This window comes from Babylonia areolata, chromosome 21 (genome assembly GCF_041734735.1).
Source record: "Babylonia areolata isolate BAREFJ2019XMU chromosome 21, ASM4173473v1, whole genome shotgun sequence".
In the NCBI taxonomy this organism is placed as follows: Eukaryota; Metazoa; Mollusca; class Gastropoda; order Neogastropoda; family Buccinidae; genus Babylonia; species Babylonia areolata.
In genome coordinates, this window is record NC_134896.1 from 37287539 (window position 1) to 37303682 (window position 16144).

The 16144-nt window shown below is 42.6% G+C and overlaps 1 protein-coding gene and 1 pseudogene across 1 annotated transcript in view; both read left to right on the forward strand.

The window, feature by feature from the left end:
* The window catches only part of LOC143295924 (1-phosphatidylinositol 4,5-bisphosphate phosphodiesterase beta-1-like), a 219482-nt gene that overhangs the window by 195642 nt on the left and 7696 nt on the right, over positions 1-16144 (forward strand). Inside the window, exons 26-31 of the mRNA XM_076607610.1 lie at positions 107-181; positions 4386-4501; positions 5148-5345; positions 7791-8062; positions 11521-11578; positions 13266-13352. Coding sequence (XP_076463725.1) covers positions 107-181; positions 4386-4501; positions 5148-5345; positions 7791-8062; positions 11521-11578; positions 13266-13352 — 806 coding nt within the window. The remainder of the gene's footprint in view (positions 1-106; positions 182-4385; positions 4502-5147; positions 5346-7790; positions 8063-11520; positions 11579-13265; positions 13353-16144) is intronic.
* Positions 14536-14911, forward strand: LOC143296369 (large ribosomal subunit protein eL36 pseudogene; annotated as a pseudogene).

The window sequence follows — 16144 nt, forward strand, 5'->3', positions numbered from 1 at the left end:
ACACAAAACAGACACACCAAGTACACATACACACAGTACACAGTTTCTTTGGATTTGCTCTGTCCTGTATTTTCTAATTCTGACCTCAGTTCTCTTCCTGATGCAGTTTCTAGCGTACCAAAAGTGACATCATCAGTGGACTGGACCACTGGCTATTACGCACGCAACTCCAAACTGAACGGTAAGTTCTGCTTCCCTTCTGGTCTTGTCAGACATGTTTATCCCCCTTCACCCTTGTCAGACATGTTTATCGCCCTTGACTCTTGTCAGACATGTTTATCCCCCTTGACTCTTCTTAGACATGTTTACCCCCGTTGACCCTTGTCAGACGTGTTTATCCCCCTTGACTCTTGTCAGACATGTTTATCCCCCTTGACCCTTGTCAGACATGTTTATCCCCCTTGACTCTTGTCAGACATGTTTATCCCCCTTGACTCTTCTTAGACATGTTTATCCCCCTTGACTCTTGTCAGACCTGTTTATCCCCCTTGAACCCTGTCAGACATGTTTATCCCCCTTGACTCTTGTTAGACATGTTTATCACCCTTGACTTTTCAGACGTGTTTATCCCGTATGGCTTGTCAGACCTGTTTATCCCTCTTGACCCTTGTCAGACATGTTTATCCCCCTTGACTCTTGTCAGACATGTTTATCCCCCTTGACTCTTCTTAGACATGTTTACCCCCGTTGACCCTTGTCAGACGTGTTTATCCCCCTTGACTCTTGTCAGACATGTTTATCCCCCTTGAACCTTGTCAGACATGTTTATCCCCCTTGACTCTTGTTAGACATGTTTATCCCCCTTGACTCTTGTCAGACATGTTTATCCCCCTTGACTCTTGTCAGACCTGTTTATCCCCCTTGAACCTTGTCAGACATGTTTATCCCCCTTGACTCTTGTTAGACCTGTTTATCACCCTTGACTTTTCAGACCTGTTTATCCCGTATGGCTTGTCAGACATGTTTATCCCCCTTGACTCTTGTTAGACCTGTTTATCACCCTTGACTTTTCAGACCTGTTTATCCTGTATGGCTTGTCAGACATGTTTATCCCCCTTGACTCTTGTCAGACATGTTTATTCCCCTTGACTCTTGTCAGGATTTTTGTCCCCTTGACTGGTCAGTTTATCCCCCTTGACTTGACGTGTTCCGTTTGGGCCGTTTTGTATTCTGTATTCCATGTGCACCTTTTTGCTTACTGTTCTGTACGGACTGTTTTCGTATTCTGCATCCTGTGTGGGCCATTTTGTATAGTGTTCTGTACAGACTGTTTTCGTATTCTGTTGTGTTCTGTACAGACTGTTTTCATATTCTGTTGTGTTCTGTACAGACTGTTTTCGTATTCTGCATCCTGTGTGGGCTGTTTTCTGTTGTGTTCTGTACAGACTGTTTTCGTATTCTGCATCCTGTGTGGGCTGTTTTCTGTTGTGTTCTGTACAGACTGTTTTCGTATTCTGCATCCTGTGTGGGCTGTTTTCTGTTGTGTTCTGTACAGACTGTTTTCATATTCTGCATCCTGTGTGGGCTGTTTTCTGTTGTGTTCTGTACAGACTGTTTTCGTATTCTGCATCCTGTGTGGGCTGTTTTCTGTTGTGTTCTGTACAGACTGTTTTCATATTCTGCATCTTGTGTGGGCTGTTTTCTGTTGTGTTCTGTACAGACTGTTTTCATATTCTGCATCCTGTGTGGGCTGTTTTCTGTTGTGTTCTGTACAGACTGTTTTCGTATTCTGCATGCTGTGTGGGCCATTTTGTGTTGTGTTCTGTACGGACTGTTTTCGTATTCTGCATCCTGAGTGGGCTGTTTTCTGTTGTGTTCTGTACAGACTGTTTTCGTATTCTGCATGCTGTGTGGGCTGTTTTGTGTTGTGTTCTGTACGGACTGTTTTCGTATTCTGCATCCTGAGTGGGCTGTTTTCTGTTGTGTTCTGTACGGACTGTTTTCGTATTCTGCATCCTGTGTGGGCCGTTTTGTATAGTGTTCTGTACGGACTGTTTTCGTATTCTGCATCCTGTGTGGGCTGTTTTCTGTTGTGTTCTGTACGGACTGTTTTCGTATTCTGCATCCTGTGTGGGCTGTTTTCTGTTGTGTTCTGTACAGACTGTTTTCGTATTCTGCATGCTGTGTGGGCCATTTTGTGTTGTGTTCTGTACAGACTGTTTTCGTATTCTGCATGCTGTGTGGGCCATTTTGTGTTGTGTTCTGTACGGACTGTTTTCGTATTCTGCATCCTGTGTGGGCTGTTTTCTGTTGTGCTCTGTACAGACTGTTTTCGTATTCTGCATGCTGTGTGGGCCGTTTTGTATAGTGTTCTGTACAGACTGTTTTCGTATTCTGCATCCTGTGTGGGCTGTTTTCTGTTGTGTTCTGTACAGACTGTTTTCATATTCTGCATCCTGTGTGGGCTGTTTTCTGTTGTGTTCTGTACAGACTGTTTTCGTATTCTGCATCCTGTGTGGGCTGTTTTCTGTTGTGTTCTGTACAGACTGTTTTCATATTCTGCATCTTGTGTGGGCTGTTTTCTGTTGTGTTCTGTACAGACTGTTTTCATATTCTGCATCCTGTGTGGGCTGTTTTCTGTTGTGTTCTGTACAGACTGTTTTCGTATTCTGCATGCTGTGTGGGCCATTTTGTGTTGTGTTCTGTACGGACTGTTTTCGTATTCTGCATCCTGAGTGGGCTGTTTTCTGTTGTGTTCTGTACAGACTGTTTTCGTATTCTGCATGCTGTGTGGGCTGTTTTGTGTTGTGTTCTGTACGGACTGTTTTCATATTCTGCATCCTGTGTGGGCTGTTTTCTGTTGTGTTCTGTACGGACTGTTTTCATATTCTGCATCCTGTGTGGGCTGTTTTCTGTTGTGTTCTGTACGGACTGTTTTCGTATTCTGCATCCTGTGTGGGCCGTTTTGTATAGTGTTCTGTACGGACTGTTTTCGTATTCTGCATCCTGTGTGGGCTGTTTTCTGTTGTGTTCTGTACGGACTGTTTTCGTATTCTGCATCCTGTGTGGGCCGTTTTGTATAGTGTTCTGTATGGACTGTTTTCGTATTCTGTTGTGTTCTGTACGGACTGTTTTCGTATTCTGTTGTGTTCTGTACGGACTGTTTTCGTATTCTGCATCCTGTGTGGGCTGTTTTCTGTTGTATTCTGTACAGACTGTTTTCGTATTCTGCATGCTGTGTGGGCCGTTTTGTATAGTGTTCTGTAGGGACTGTTTTCGTATTCTGCATCCTGTGTGGGCCGTTTTGTATAGTGTTCTGTATGGACTGTTTTCGTATTCTGCATCCTGTGTGGGCCATTTTGTATAGTGTTCTGTACAGACTGTTTTCGTATTCTGCATCCTGTGTGAGCCGTTTTGTGTTGTGTTCTGTACGGACCGTTTCATATTCTGTATTCTGTAGGGGCCATTTTGTACTTTGTTCTCTATTGACCGTTTTGTATTCAGTATTGGGTGGGTACCATTTTGTGTTCTATTCAGTTTTGTGTGTGAGCTGTATTTTGTATTCTGTTCTACGTCAGTACAGATCGTTATGTATTCTGTTCTGTATTGTGTGCAGTACTGCTTTTGTATTCTCTTGTGTTTTGTGTGTGGTGTACAAGTGTTCGAGGCTCAGTTTCGGCTTGGTGTTGTGTCCTTGGGAAGGGCACTTCACGTGGGTTTTTCTCACCCCACTAAAGGGTGAATGGGTTCCCGACCTTGGTTGGGTAAGGTTGAAACAGTGGAAGGAGAGCCCCTCCTTCCTGTGCTGAGCCCTTGAATGAATGAATGATATGGGTACTTATATAGCACCTATCCTCGGTCGGAGACCAAGCTCTAAGCGCTTTATAAACATGGGGTCATTTGCACAACAGGCTGCCTGCCTGGGTAGAGCCATCTGACAGCTGCCATTGGGCGCTCATCATTCGTTACCTGTGTCATTCCATCAGATTTCAGGCACGCACATATACACACTCAGACAGACATGTAACATTTTATGTTCATGACTATTTTGCTTATTCACCCCACCATGTTGGAGGCCTTACTCCGTTTTGAGGGGTGTGCATATTGGGTATTTTCTTGTTGCCATAACCCATAAAACGCTGACATGGATCACAGGATCTTTAACGTGCATATTTGATCTTCTGCGTTTGTATAAACATGAAGGGGGTTTGGGCACTCACAGGTCTGCACATCTGCTGTCCTGGGAGATTGGAAGAATCTCCACTCCTTTCACCCGCCAGGCGCCATATCCTGGACTCGAATCCGGGACCCTCATATTGAAAGTGCAATGCCTAAACCACTCAATTTTTGTGCCTGTCACAGTGGATAATAATTCACTGCCCTGATAGCGAGCGGTAAAAGGCTATGGGGCCGTAAAACCATGATTGTGTGCGGGCGGTTTTCAGACCCATCTCTACTGACGCCGATGCCGCTTGATGAGCTGAAGAACTCCAAGACATTCCAGAAGGCGCTGGCCAAGAAAGACAAGGAGCTGGACAGTATTCGCCGGAAGCACGACAAGGTGGGTGAGGGGGCCGGGGGGGGAGGGGGGAGGCAACGGCACTGTGAGAGTAGTGCGCTCTGGTGTATGATGTCAGTCATGGCCGACTGTCATCATCAGACTAGCAGAGGAGGCAGTTGCTGTCTCCTGTTTGAGTTTTTAAACAATGTTTTGCACTTGCTTTTTTTTTTTTTACAAAATACCTTCTGTTTTTCGTCATGTTGAACTAAATGTTTGTTTATTTACTTGTTTGTTTTTGAGGTGCTTTTTTTTGGTTTCATTTTGTTTTGTTTTTAAAGGGCTATTTTAGAATTCATTATTCTTTCATTATATATATATATATATATATATATATATATATATATCTTGTATATGTGTATATCTATATGTGGCAATATCAATAATTTCTTCCCCTCCACTCCTCTGTATGACTGACGGAGCGAACGTCCGGGTCTTGTTGTGAAACACCACTCATTCCGTCTCGAGGGGGGGGAAAATTGTGGATATTGCCCCTTTTTTACACTTCTTTTGTTTTTTGTATTGAGTTGTTCATTGCTGTTGTTGCTTTTTATACCATTTTACTCTTTTTTTTCTTCTTTTTTTTTAACACTTGAAATTATCTCCCTTTCCCCCCTCCCCCTCCCCACCACCCCCCTAACCCCCACAGAGCCGAGAAATGATGGAGGAGCAGCACCAGATCCAGCTGGACAAGCTGATCGCGGCCCAGACGAAGGCGCGCATCTCGATGGAGAAGCTGCACACCAAGACGCTGAAGAAGATGCAGAAGAACAAAGAGGACAGCGAGGGCAAGAAGCAGGTCTTCATGGGGGAGCTGCAGGGGCTGCTTCAGGCTCAGGGCCAGGAGGTGAGCTGGGAGAGAATCACAATGATGATTTATATCTATGGATACTTATCATATTATTATTAACTCAGGAGGTAACCAGGAAAAGAATCACGATGACGATATGTATAGATACTTATCATGAAATTATTATTCAGAGGGTAACCTTGAAAAGAATCACAGTGATTTTATTTATGGATACCTATCATCATAATTATTATTAACTCAGGAAAGAATCCCAATGATTATTTGTATTTATGGATACTTATCATCATATTATTAACTCAGGAGGTAACCTTGAAAAGAATCATGGTGATTTTATTTGTGAATAATTTTATATGTGTCATCATATTAACTCCAGAGGTAAGCTTAAAAAGAATCACAATGACTATATTTATGGATACTTATCATCATATTATTAACTCTTGAAAAGAATCACAGTGATTTTATTTATGGATACCTATCATTATAATTATTATTAATTCAGGAGGTAAGCTTGGAAAGAATCACAATGATGATTTATATTTATGGATACTTAACATCATATTATTAACTGAGGAAGTAAGCTTGAAAAGAATCAGTGATGATTATTTGTATTTATGGATACTTATCATCATATCAACTCGTTCAGCCCTCTGTCATGTGGACACTTATCATCATATTAACTTGTTCAGCCATGTGCCGAATGGATATTTATTATCATACTAACTCATTCTGAGCCCTGTTCCGTAGGGATACTTATCATCATTCTCTCCTTAATTCCTCCGCCACCTTAGGCAATTTTAGTCAGCAGGACAGTTTACTGACACAGGCAGCTTTAGTCAACATCCAGGAGTCACGTTAAAAGGACCATTTTTCACATGGTAACAAAGCTTGACAGCTACAGCCAACTTTACTGTGCATCAGAACAATGACTAACATTCACCTCCTGACCGAGTTTGAAGTGATTAAGTACACTGTGTTGTTTTGACAGGAAGTGAACCATGTGCCTGAGAGCATTGAGTCTGTGATATTTGGCACTGGGGAGTTTTTTGTTCATACTTGGCGCCAAAAGAGTTAAATATTAGTTATACAGAGATGAGTGCACTAGTTCTGTGGTGGTCCTACTATTGTGTTTAAAGTAATTTTTTGTGGAAGGTATACCGACAGATAAGCATGCCTGCCTACTCATCCGTCGGTCCGACAGGAGACTCCATCAAATGTCTGCATGCATATGTGTGTGCGTATGTGGTCAGCATGGCTACGGCCCAACACTCGGCTTATATCACAGATTGACATAAGTTTACATTTGGGCCAACAGCAAAGTGAGAGCTGTATTATCAATGGTTTCTTCAGTCAATGTGAAATCATTTACAGCTTAGTCTTTTGTGAAGGACTATGACTGTCAAACTAGGAGGCAAAATTGCACTGGCTCGTAGTGCTTCAGCCTTGTGGGCTAGTTGGCCTTTGGGAACCATCCCAACGCCGACTGTCCTAAAACCCTCTTGGCCAAGAGAGTGGGGATGTAACCTGGGCAAAACACTCTCCACTATAATCAGATTCTAGCCCAAATAGTCGGAACAGCAGTTGCCTCCTCTGCTGTTCTGATGGTCATAGTCGGACACGACTGACTATCACATATATATATATATATGTGGATGGCTGGCGGGTGAGGAATGAGGGAGGAGCATACATGACCAGCCATTATGTTCTGTGATTTTGATAATCATATGGAGCGGCAGATGATTGAATATTACTTCAGTACCCCTAGCGCATACCAGATCCTTCTATTTGAAGCCAATAAAGAGTCTCAAATGAATTCTTGAAACCAAATCGGAAAGGAAACGGAGAAGTGTTGGCCACAAGGAAGGAGAAAAGATACATTTTCAAACCCAAAGTAGAAAGAAAAGAAATAAGTTTGCTTTTAAATTATATTGTTATTTGAATGAAACTTGTTTCAAATTTCCGATTTGAAAACAACACACAGGTTTTTAAGATTTCAACTGAAATGATTGCATTTTTTTTTTCTCACTGACATGTGTTTTTTGTGTTTGCTTTTTGTTTGTTTTTCAGCTTCGGGGGATGAAGTACAAGCACGCAGAATGTGATGATGGCATTGAACGAATCTTATTTACAATTTCCAGTTTCAATGATATACAGATTTTAAAATTTCAGTGGAAACGACAGCACACTTTTTGATTTACACGGACATGTGTTGGCTTTTATTTTTTACAGCTTTGAGGAATAAGAACAAGCACGTGGACGTTATAAGTGTGCTGAACCACAACCACCTTTTTTTGTTTGTTTGTTTGTTTGTTTTCCAGTTTCGAGGGACGAAGTATAAGCACGCTGACGTGATGATGGCGCTGAACTGCGACCACCTTTTTTGTTGTTTTTTTTTCCCTGCTTCAAGGGACAAAGTACAAGCACATGGATGTGATAATGGCATTGAACCGCGACCACCGTTTTGATTGGGTTTTTTTCTTACAGCTTCGTGGGACAAAGTACAAGCACGCGGACGTGATGATGGCGCTGAACCGCGACCACCTGCAGGCCCAGCTGGACGTGCACAAGCGGCACCACAGCGCCCTCTATGACGCGCTGTTCGAGGCCATGGCGGCCAGCCAGGCGGCCCACCGGAAGCGGCTGGACGAGACGCACGCCCACGATGTGCTGGAGCTGAAGAAGAAGCGGGACCCGCAGATCCGCGAGCACATGAAGCTCCTGGCTCGCAAGCACACTGACAAGCATGAGCTGTCCAGGTGATCTGGCTGATGGTTTCAAGAAATGATAAAAATGTTTGGAAAAAAATAAATAAAGTATATGATTCAGACAAAAAGAATGTTAGGAAAAAAAATAGTAAAAGTCACCTTCAGAAAAAAAAAGTTAAGAGGCACCTACAGAAGAAGAAAAAACAAGTTGGAAGATGGTTAAGATATAGAGGTTCTGAGATAATAAAAACAAGTTGGAAAAAGGTTAGGATAAAGAGGTTTCAACAGAAAAAAAAAAGTTGGAAAAAGAAAGTTAAGATAAAGAGGAGTCGACAGAGAAAAAAAGTTGGAAAAAGGTTAGGATAAATAGGTGCACAGGTGGATAAAAAAAAAATTGGAAAAAGAAGGTTAAAGAGGTATGGACAGAAGAAGAAAAAAAAAAGTTGGAAAAAGAAGGTTAAGATAAAGAGGTGCCGACAGAAATTTTTTTAAATGTTGGAAAAAAAAGGGTTAGGATAAAGAGGTGTCGACAGAAAGAAAAAAAAAGTTGGAAAATGAAGGTTTAGATAAAGAGGTGCCAACAGAAGAAGAAAAAAAGAGTTTGAAAAAGAAGGTTAAGATCAAGAGTTGTCAACAGGAAGAAAAGAAGAAAAAAACGAGTTGGAAAAAGGTTAAGATAAAGAGGTGTTGACAGAAGAAAAAAACGAGTTGAAAAAAGAAGGTTAAGATACAGAGGTGTGGACAGAAGAAGAAAAAAACAATTTGGAAAAAGAAAGTTAACATAAAGAGGTATCAACAGAAAAAGAAGCTGGACAAAGGTTAGGATAAACAGATACATGCAGAAAAAAAAATTAGAAAAAGGTTCAGATAAAGAAGTGCAGACAGAAAAAGAAGTTTACATGGAGAGGCACTTTCAGAAGAAAAAAAAAAGAAAAAAAGGTTAAGCTAAAGAGGAGCCTACGAAAATAAGAGAAAAAAAAAAGGAAGAAAAAAATACTGAAGATAAAGACACCGTCAAAAAAAAAAAGTTTTTTAAAAAAAGGTTTAAATAGAGATGTGTCTTCAGAAAAAGTGCTAGAAAAAAGGTCACAAGGAATGTTGGCATTTATTGACTCACTTGTGTAAACAAAGTGAGTCTATGTTTTAATCCAGTGTTCGGTTGTCTGTGTGTGTGTCTGTGTGTCCGTGGTAAACTTTAACATTGACATTTTCTCTGTAAATACTTTGTCAGTTGACACCAAATTAGGCATAAAAATAGGAAAAATTCAGTTCTTTCCAGTCATCTTGTTTAAAACAATATTGCATCTCTGGGATGGGCACAAAAAATTTTTTTAAAAGAAGCCTAATTATATGCAAACTGCATTTACTGTTATATTTATATTTTTTGTATTCTCTAAACTTGGCACTTTGACCTCTTATTCTGACACAACAACAAGAGGAGTCATCATTATCATTTTTTGTTCAAACATAAACTTCTTTTGCTAAGCATGGAATTTTTATTTATTTTTGCAACAAACGTTTTGGTGCAGATAGTAAAAAAGGGAAATTACTCTGTAATTAATGCTAGGGGAGTTAATTTATCACAAGTGAGTCTTGAAGGCCTTGCCTCTCTTGTTATCCTTTGTTTTGTTCCTTCCGAATGAAAGGGTAAATCGCCGTGGAGCGTTGGCTTCTTGGTAATATGCCTGACTAGGAAGCGATTGTCCACAAGCTGGAATCCCACACAGATTGGGATTTTCACTCCCCTTCCCCCCCCCCCACCCCCTCCACTAGACCTTGAGTAGTGGTCTGGGTGCTAGTCTTTCAGGTAAGGCAACAAATCGAGGTCCTGTTCACAGCTTGCACTAAGGACATGTAAAAGAACCCACGGCAACGAAATGGTTGTCCCTGGCAAATTCTGTAGAATAATGGTAAAACAAATAAACACACTTGCAGACAGATTAAAAAAAAAAAGGAGAAAAAAGAAGAATTGCACTGCACTCTGGCTCGAATTTCGCACAGATGACACGTTGTACAACACAAACCTGTGACAAAAAAAAAAAAAAAAGTAATTCAGCACAATAGGGAGGGTTTGTAGGCCAGCTTTTGTGCAGGACCTTTCATCACTTGCAGAGTGAGAAGTGGGTCATATGACATCAATGGCAGCCCACCACCTTAACTCGTCTAAAATCACAGTATGTGGATAGAACACACACACTGTAACACGCTTCTCTGAGTTTGCACTGCCTTTGTTCAGACGACTGTTCGGCAAAGTTTATGTGGATAGAATACACACACCGTAACACGCTTCTCTGAGTTTGCACTGCCTTTGTTCAGACGACTGTTCGGCAAAGTTTATGTGGATAGAACACACACACCGTAACACGCTTCTCTGAGTTTGCACTGCCTTTGTTCAGACGACTGTTCGGCAAAGTTTATGTGGATAGAATACACACACCGTAACACGCTTCTCTGAGTTTGCACTGCCTTTGTTCGGACGACTGTTCGGCAAAGTTTATGTGGATAGAATACACACACCGTAACACGCTTCTCTGAGGTTGCACTGCCTTTGTCCGGACAACTGTTCGGCAGTGTTTATAAATGGATCAGTTCAAGTACGTAATGGCAGAGATGTGACATGAAACACGCTCAGAGTAAACATTGGAGACAAAAGCAAATAATGGGTATTATAAAACCAAATATATCTTGTAAACTTGCAAAAAATAGACACCGAAATTGTTCAGAAATCCTTTTGTCACGATAGTGAAATTTTAGTTTTTTGGTGATCGAGAAAAACAGGAAATCAATACACGCATTTGCACCCAGTTCTCGCTTAAAATAACTCTTGAATCTCCATGAAAATCAGAAGAAAGTGGGTATGCAAACCCTCCATAGTAATTTTTTTGTTTGTTTGTTTGTTTTTTGTTGTTTTTTTAAGTACACAATTTGATTGAAAGCAAGGCAAATGTAAGAAAATTAAAGACTTTACCAGCTGCCAGGGCAACACGTTAGCATGGTGGACTGATAACTGAGAGGGGACAGGTTCGATCTCCATCAGAGGATCTTTTCACCACCATAGGCGACTTTTGTTGACTAGACAATGTACCGCCATGCGTGACTTTTTGTCAAAGGGGTCATGTTCATAAGACCATTTTTTTCACATTGTAACATAGCTCTGACAGCTGCAGCCAGTTTCCCGCCAACAGAACCATAACTAACCTTTGCTCCCTGACCCAGTTTGAAGTGAACGAGTGGTGACCCCTTCCATCCTCAAGGTACACAACTTCAAGTCAATGCTGCTTAATGCTACCGATTCAGCTAGAATACAAGTGAATAACTTGTACATTGGAACAAACCCAGACACCACCTCTTAAGAAAGAAGCGCCGGGCTTACCCTTGTACCAGTCACTTGACATGTGCACTCAGCAGCAATGCAAGAAGAAATGTCGCACTTGGGTAATGTTGATGCAGAACAGTGGACTTTGGACCATTGGTTAAACGAAATTTTGTTGTTGTTTTTTGTCTTCCAGAATTAAACGGGAAGAGCAGCAGAAACATGTGGATGCTGTGGTCACTGAGCGACAAGAGGTAAGATTTGAAACGGTGTAACTTAGCATGGAGTGACGGCCGACAGGTAACGCGTCCGCCTAGAAAGCGAGAGAATCTGAGCGCGCTGGTTCGAATCACGGCTCAGCCGCCAATATTTTCTCCCCCTCCACTAGACCTTGAGTGGTGGTCTGGACGCTAGTCATTCGGATGAGACGATAAACTGAGGTCCTGTGTGCAGCATGCACTTAGCGCACGTAAAAGAACCCACAGCAACAAAAGTGTTGTTCCTGTCAAAATTTTGTGGAAAAATCCACTTCGATAGGAAAAGCAAGTAAAACTGCACGCAAGAAAAAATTTAAAAAAAAAAAAGGGTGGCCCTGTAGTATAGTGACGCGCTCTCCCTGGGGAGAGCAGCCTGAATTTCACACAGAGAACTCTGTTGTGATAAAAAGAAATACAAATACAAATAAACGGCGACCACCAGCTGGTTAAAACAGTATTTTATTTGGAACATGTCACAATACAACACATTTATAAATGAACAGGACAACAAGAAAATTGCCAGTTAGTACCAGACTCTGTGTTGGATAAAATTCTAAACGTTTAGTGTGAGTCAACATTAACTTTGTAATGTGTGTTTGCGCACATGCATGTGTGCATACATGCACGTGTGTGTGTATTTGTATTTGTATTTCTCTTTTTATCACAACAGATTTCTCTGTGTGAAATTCGGGCTGCTCTCCCCAGGGAGAGCGCGTCGCTATACTACAGCGACACCCATTTTTTTTTGTATTTTTCCTGCGTGCAGTTTTTTATTTGTTTTTCCTACCGAAGTGGATTTTTCTATAGAATTTTGCCAGGAACAACCCTTTTGTTGCCGTGGGTTCTTTTACGTGCGCTAAGTGCATGCTAGCACACGGGACCTCGGTTTATCGTCTCATCCGAATGACTAGCGTCCAGACCACCACTCAAGGTCTAGTGGAGGGGGAGAAAATATCCGGGCGGCTGAGCCGTGATTCGAACCAGCGCGCTCAGATTCTCTCGCTTCCTAGGCGGACGCGTTACCTCTAGGCCATCACTCCACTTTTGTGTGTGTGTGTGTGTGCATGCATGTGTGTATGTGTGTGTGTGCATGCGTGTGTGTGTGTGAGAGAGAGAGAGAGAGAGAGTATGCTGAAGAGTGTGGAAATGTTGAATTCTTGAATTGAGAGTGTAGAGTTTGAAGGTTTTGTAAACTGTCATAATAGAAGAATCTTACCCTGTTTACTCAAGAAGAAAAAAAAAAGCCACCGTACAGCTTTGGGCTGCCATCTGGCAGGGAGGAAGGTGGCAGAATGGTTAAGACACTTACCTGCCAGTACAGAGTTCATGAGGGTGTGGGTTCGAATCCCGCGCTATTTCCCCAAGACTGATTTGAAAATCAGTCTGAGCGTCTAGTCATTCGAGATGATTAACCGAGGTTCCAGATGCAGTGTGCGTACCTGGCACATTGAAAAAGAACCCACGGCAGCATTGTTGCAAAGGTGAGATTCCACTGTCTCTCAGTGCTTGGACTGATCCACAAGTTACAGAAACATTGTGAGGGATCCAACACTTTGACCACACCCATCAGTGAATGCACACGCACACACACATGAATGCACATGCACGCATGCACACACACACACACACACACACACACACACACATGCACAATATTAACAGATGTGTGTATCTACAATTTCAGCTGAACGATTTGCTGGACAAACGCAAAGGAGAGCTGCAGTCCAAACTGGACGAGGTTCGCAAGGAGGCCGAAAAAGACAAAGATCAGGTAAATGGGTTTGGGGTGGGGGTGGTGCAGAATTAGGAAGACATAAGGGGTGAAAGGTTTACGTTTGGGGTGGGGGTGGTGCAGAACTAGGAAGACATAAGGGGTGAAAGGTTAACATTTGGTGTGGGGGTGGTGCAGAACTGGGAAGACATAAGGGGTGAAAGGTTAACATTTGGTGTGGGGGTGGTGCAGAACTAGGAAGACATAAGGGGTGAAAGGTTAACATTTGGGGTGGGGGTGGTGCAGAACTAGGAAGACGTAAGGGGTGAAAGGTTTACGTTTGGGGTGGGGGTGGTGCAGAACTAGGAAGACATAAGGGGTGAAAGGTTTACGTTTGGGGTGGGGAGTGGTGCAGAACTAGGAAGATGTAAGGGGTGAAAGGTTTTCGTTTGGTGTGGGGGTGGTGCAGAACTGGGAAGACATAAGGGGTGAAAGGTTAACATTTGGGGTGGGGGTGGTGCAGAACTAGGAAGACGTAAGGGGTGAAAGGTTAACGTGTGGGGTGGGGGTGGTGCAGAACTAGGAAGATGTAAGGGGTGAAAGGTTTACGTTTGGGGTGGGGGTGGTGCAGAACTAGGAAGACGTAAGGGGTGAAAGGTTAACATTTGGGGTGGGGGTGGTGCAGAACTAGGAAGACATAAGGGGTGAAAGGTTTTCGTTTGGGGTGGGGGTGGTGCAGAACTAGGAAGACATAAGGGATGAAAGGTTTTCGTTTGGGGTGGGGGTGGTGCAGAACTAGGAAGACATAAGGGGTGAAAGGTTTACGTTTGGGGTGGAACTAGGAAGATGTAAGGGGTGGTGCAGAACTAGGAAGATGTAAGGGGTGATGCAGAACTAGGAAGACATAAGGGGTGAAAGGTTTTCGTTTGGGGTGGGGGGGGTGCAGAACTAGGAAGACATAAGGGGTGAAAGGTTTACGTTTGGGGTGGGGGTGGTGCAGAACTAGGAAGACATAAGGGGTGAAAGGTTTACGTTTGGGGTGGGGGTGGTGCAGAACTAGGAAGACATAAGGGGTGAAAGGTTTACGTTTGGGGTGGGGGTGGTGCAGAACTAGGAAGACATAAGGGGTGAAAGGTTAACGTTTGGGGTGGGGGTGGTGCAGAACTAGGAAGATGTAAGGGGTGAAAGGTTAACATTTGGGGTGGGGGTGGTGCTGAACTAGGAAGACATAAGGGCTCTCTCATCAAGATATACATCATGGTGTGGTACCAGCCGGTGGTAGGTCTTCAGAAAGTCCGAAAAGTGACCAAAACGGAGACGAGTCGCAAAGATCGTCCATCTCGCAGAAAGGGGACGGCCACCAAGCATGCCCGCTTTGTGCGCGATCTGGTGCGTGAGATTGCTGGCTTTGCTCCCTACGAAAGGCGGTGTCAGGAATTGCTGCTTATCTCCAAAGACAAGCGTGCCCTCAAGTTCTGTAAGAAAAGGCTGGGCTGTCACATCCGAGCCAAGAGGAAACGCGAGGAGATGGTGCAGGTGTTGCAGAAACACAGAAAGGCCCAGGTTGCAGCCAAGTAGATGTCAATAAACACTGCACCCCACAGCTAAAAAAAAAAAGAAGAAAAAAAAAAAAGACGTAAGGGGTGAAAGGTTAACATTTGGGGTGACGCAGAACTAGGAAGACGTAAGGGGTGAAAGGTTAACGAAGTGGTACAGTTGAAAAGGACAAGGAAGAGGTCAAAAGGATAAGGACAAAAGGTCAGGGGTGAAAAGGACAAGCTGTATACATTGTAAGATTTTGAACCCCTTGACAGGTGGGGATAAAATGATGGTATAAAGTGGTGTTTCAAGTCCTAGATAAGTAATGATAATAAAGAGGCATATGTATGTGCATGCAAGATGAAGGATTTTTCAGTTGGTGGAGAGAGTTGGTTGTTGGGTGAGACGATGTTTGTTTATACTGTGTCAGCATATATTTTTTTTGTAATCAAGTTTCAATTGTGTGAAATTGTATAAGGCTGTTTTGATGAAGTGTATCAGAAAAATCATGCATTTGGTTTATGGAGGCTGTAAAACCAAATTTAAAGAAAAAAGTTATTATTGTTATTGTTGTTGTTGTTACTATCATTATTATCATTAAATTCTATTGAAATTTTCTGCTTTTATTATTATTATCAAAATGAAAAATTGACTTTTAAAAATGTCATCATATCAGGGCTCCAGAATATAATGAACGTGTGGACAAAAATGTACTGGATGACAGTGTACCTCGGTGATGCTGTAAAGAAAACCAGAGTTTCACTAAGGCCGGAGTGTTACAACTTACAGTCAGGCAGCGACAAGTCACCCAAGGTCTAAAATCAGGATTTTAATTGAACAACAAATATGAATTTAATTACACATACTTAACCGTGACCCAACTAGTGCAGACTCCGGCAGGGGTCTGACATTCCTGTCCTGTGCAAACTACTATCCGCCTATGCGGAGAAAACGAAACTACGGCCGATAACCTCCCGGAAGTAGGTAACCTCCCCTTTGTCCCGCTGGCTAGCACCCTCTTTTTCAGGCAGCCATCATGACTTCTGTTCCTGTGCTCTTCATATGGTTAAGTTTTTCCATATTTTCTGGTTGTCTGTCGATTCTCTGGCGTTCTTGTTTGTTGTCAAACTATGTCTCCAACTAGGTCACATAATTATGTAGCTTGATTGGGGAATCATGCGAATTCAGCAATGTGGAGCTCACACACTAACACCGCTTTGCAATAGGTGCAGCAGCCAGGTGGTTAAAGCACTGGACGTTCAGTCATAGAGTCCTGGGTTCGCACCCCTGTCATGATGCTTGGTGGGTTGGGG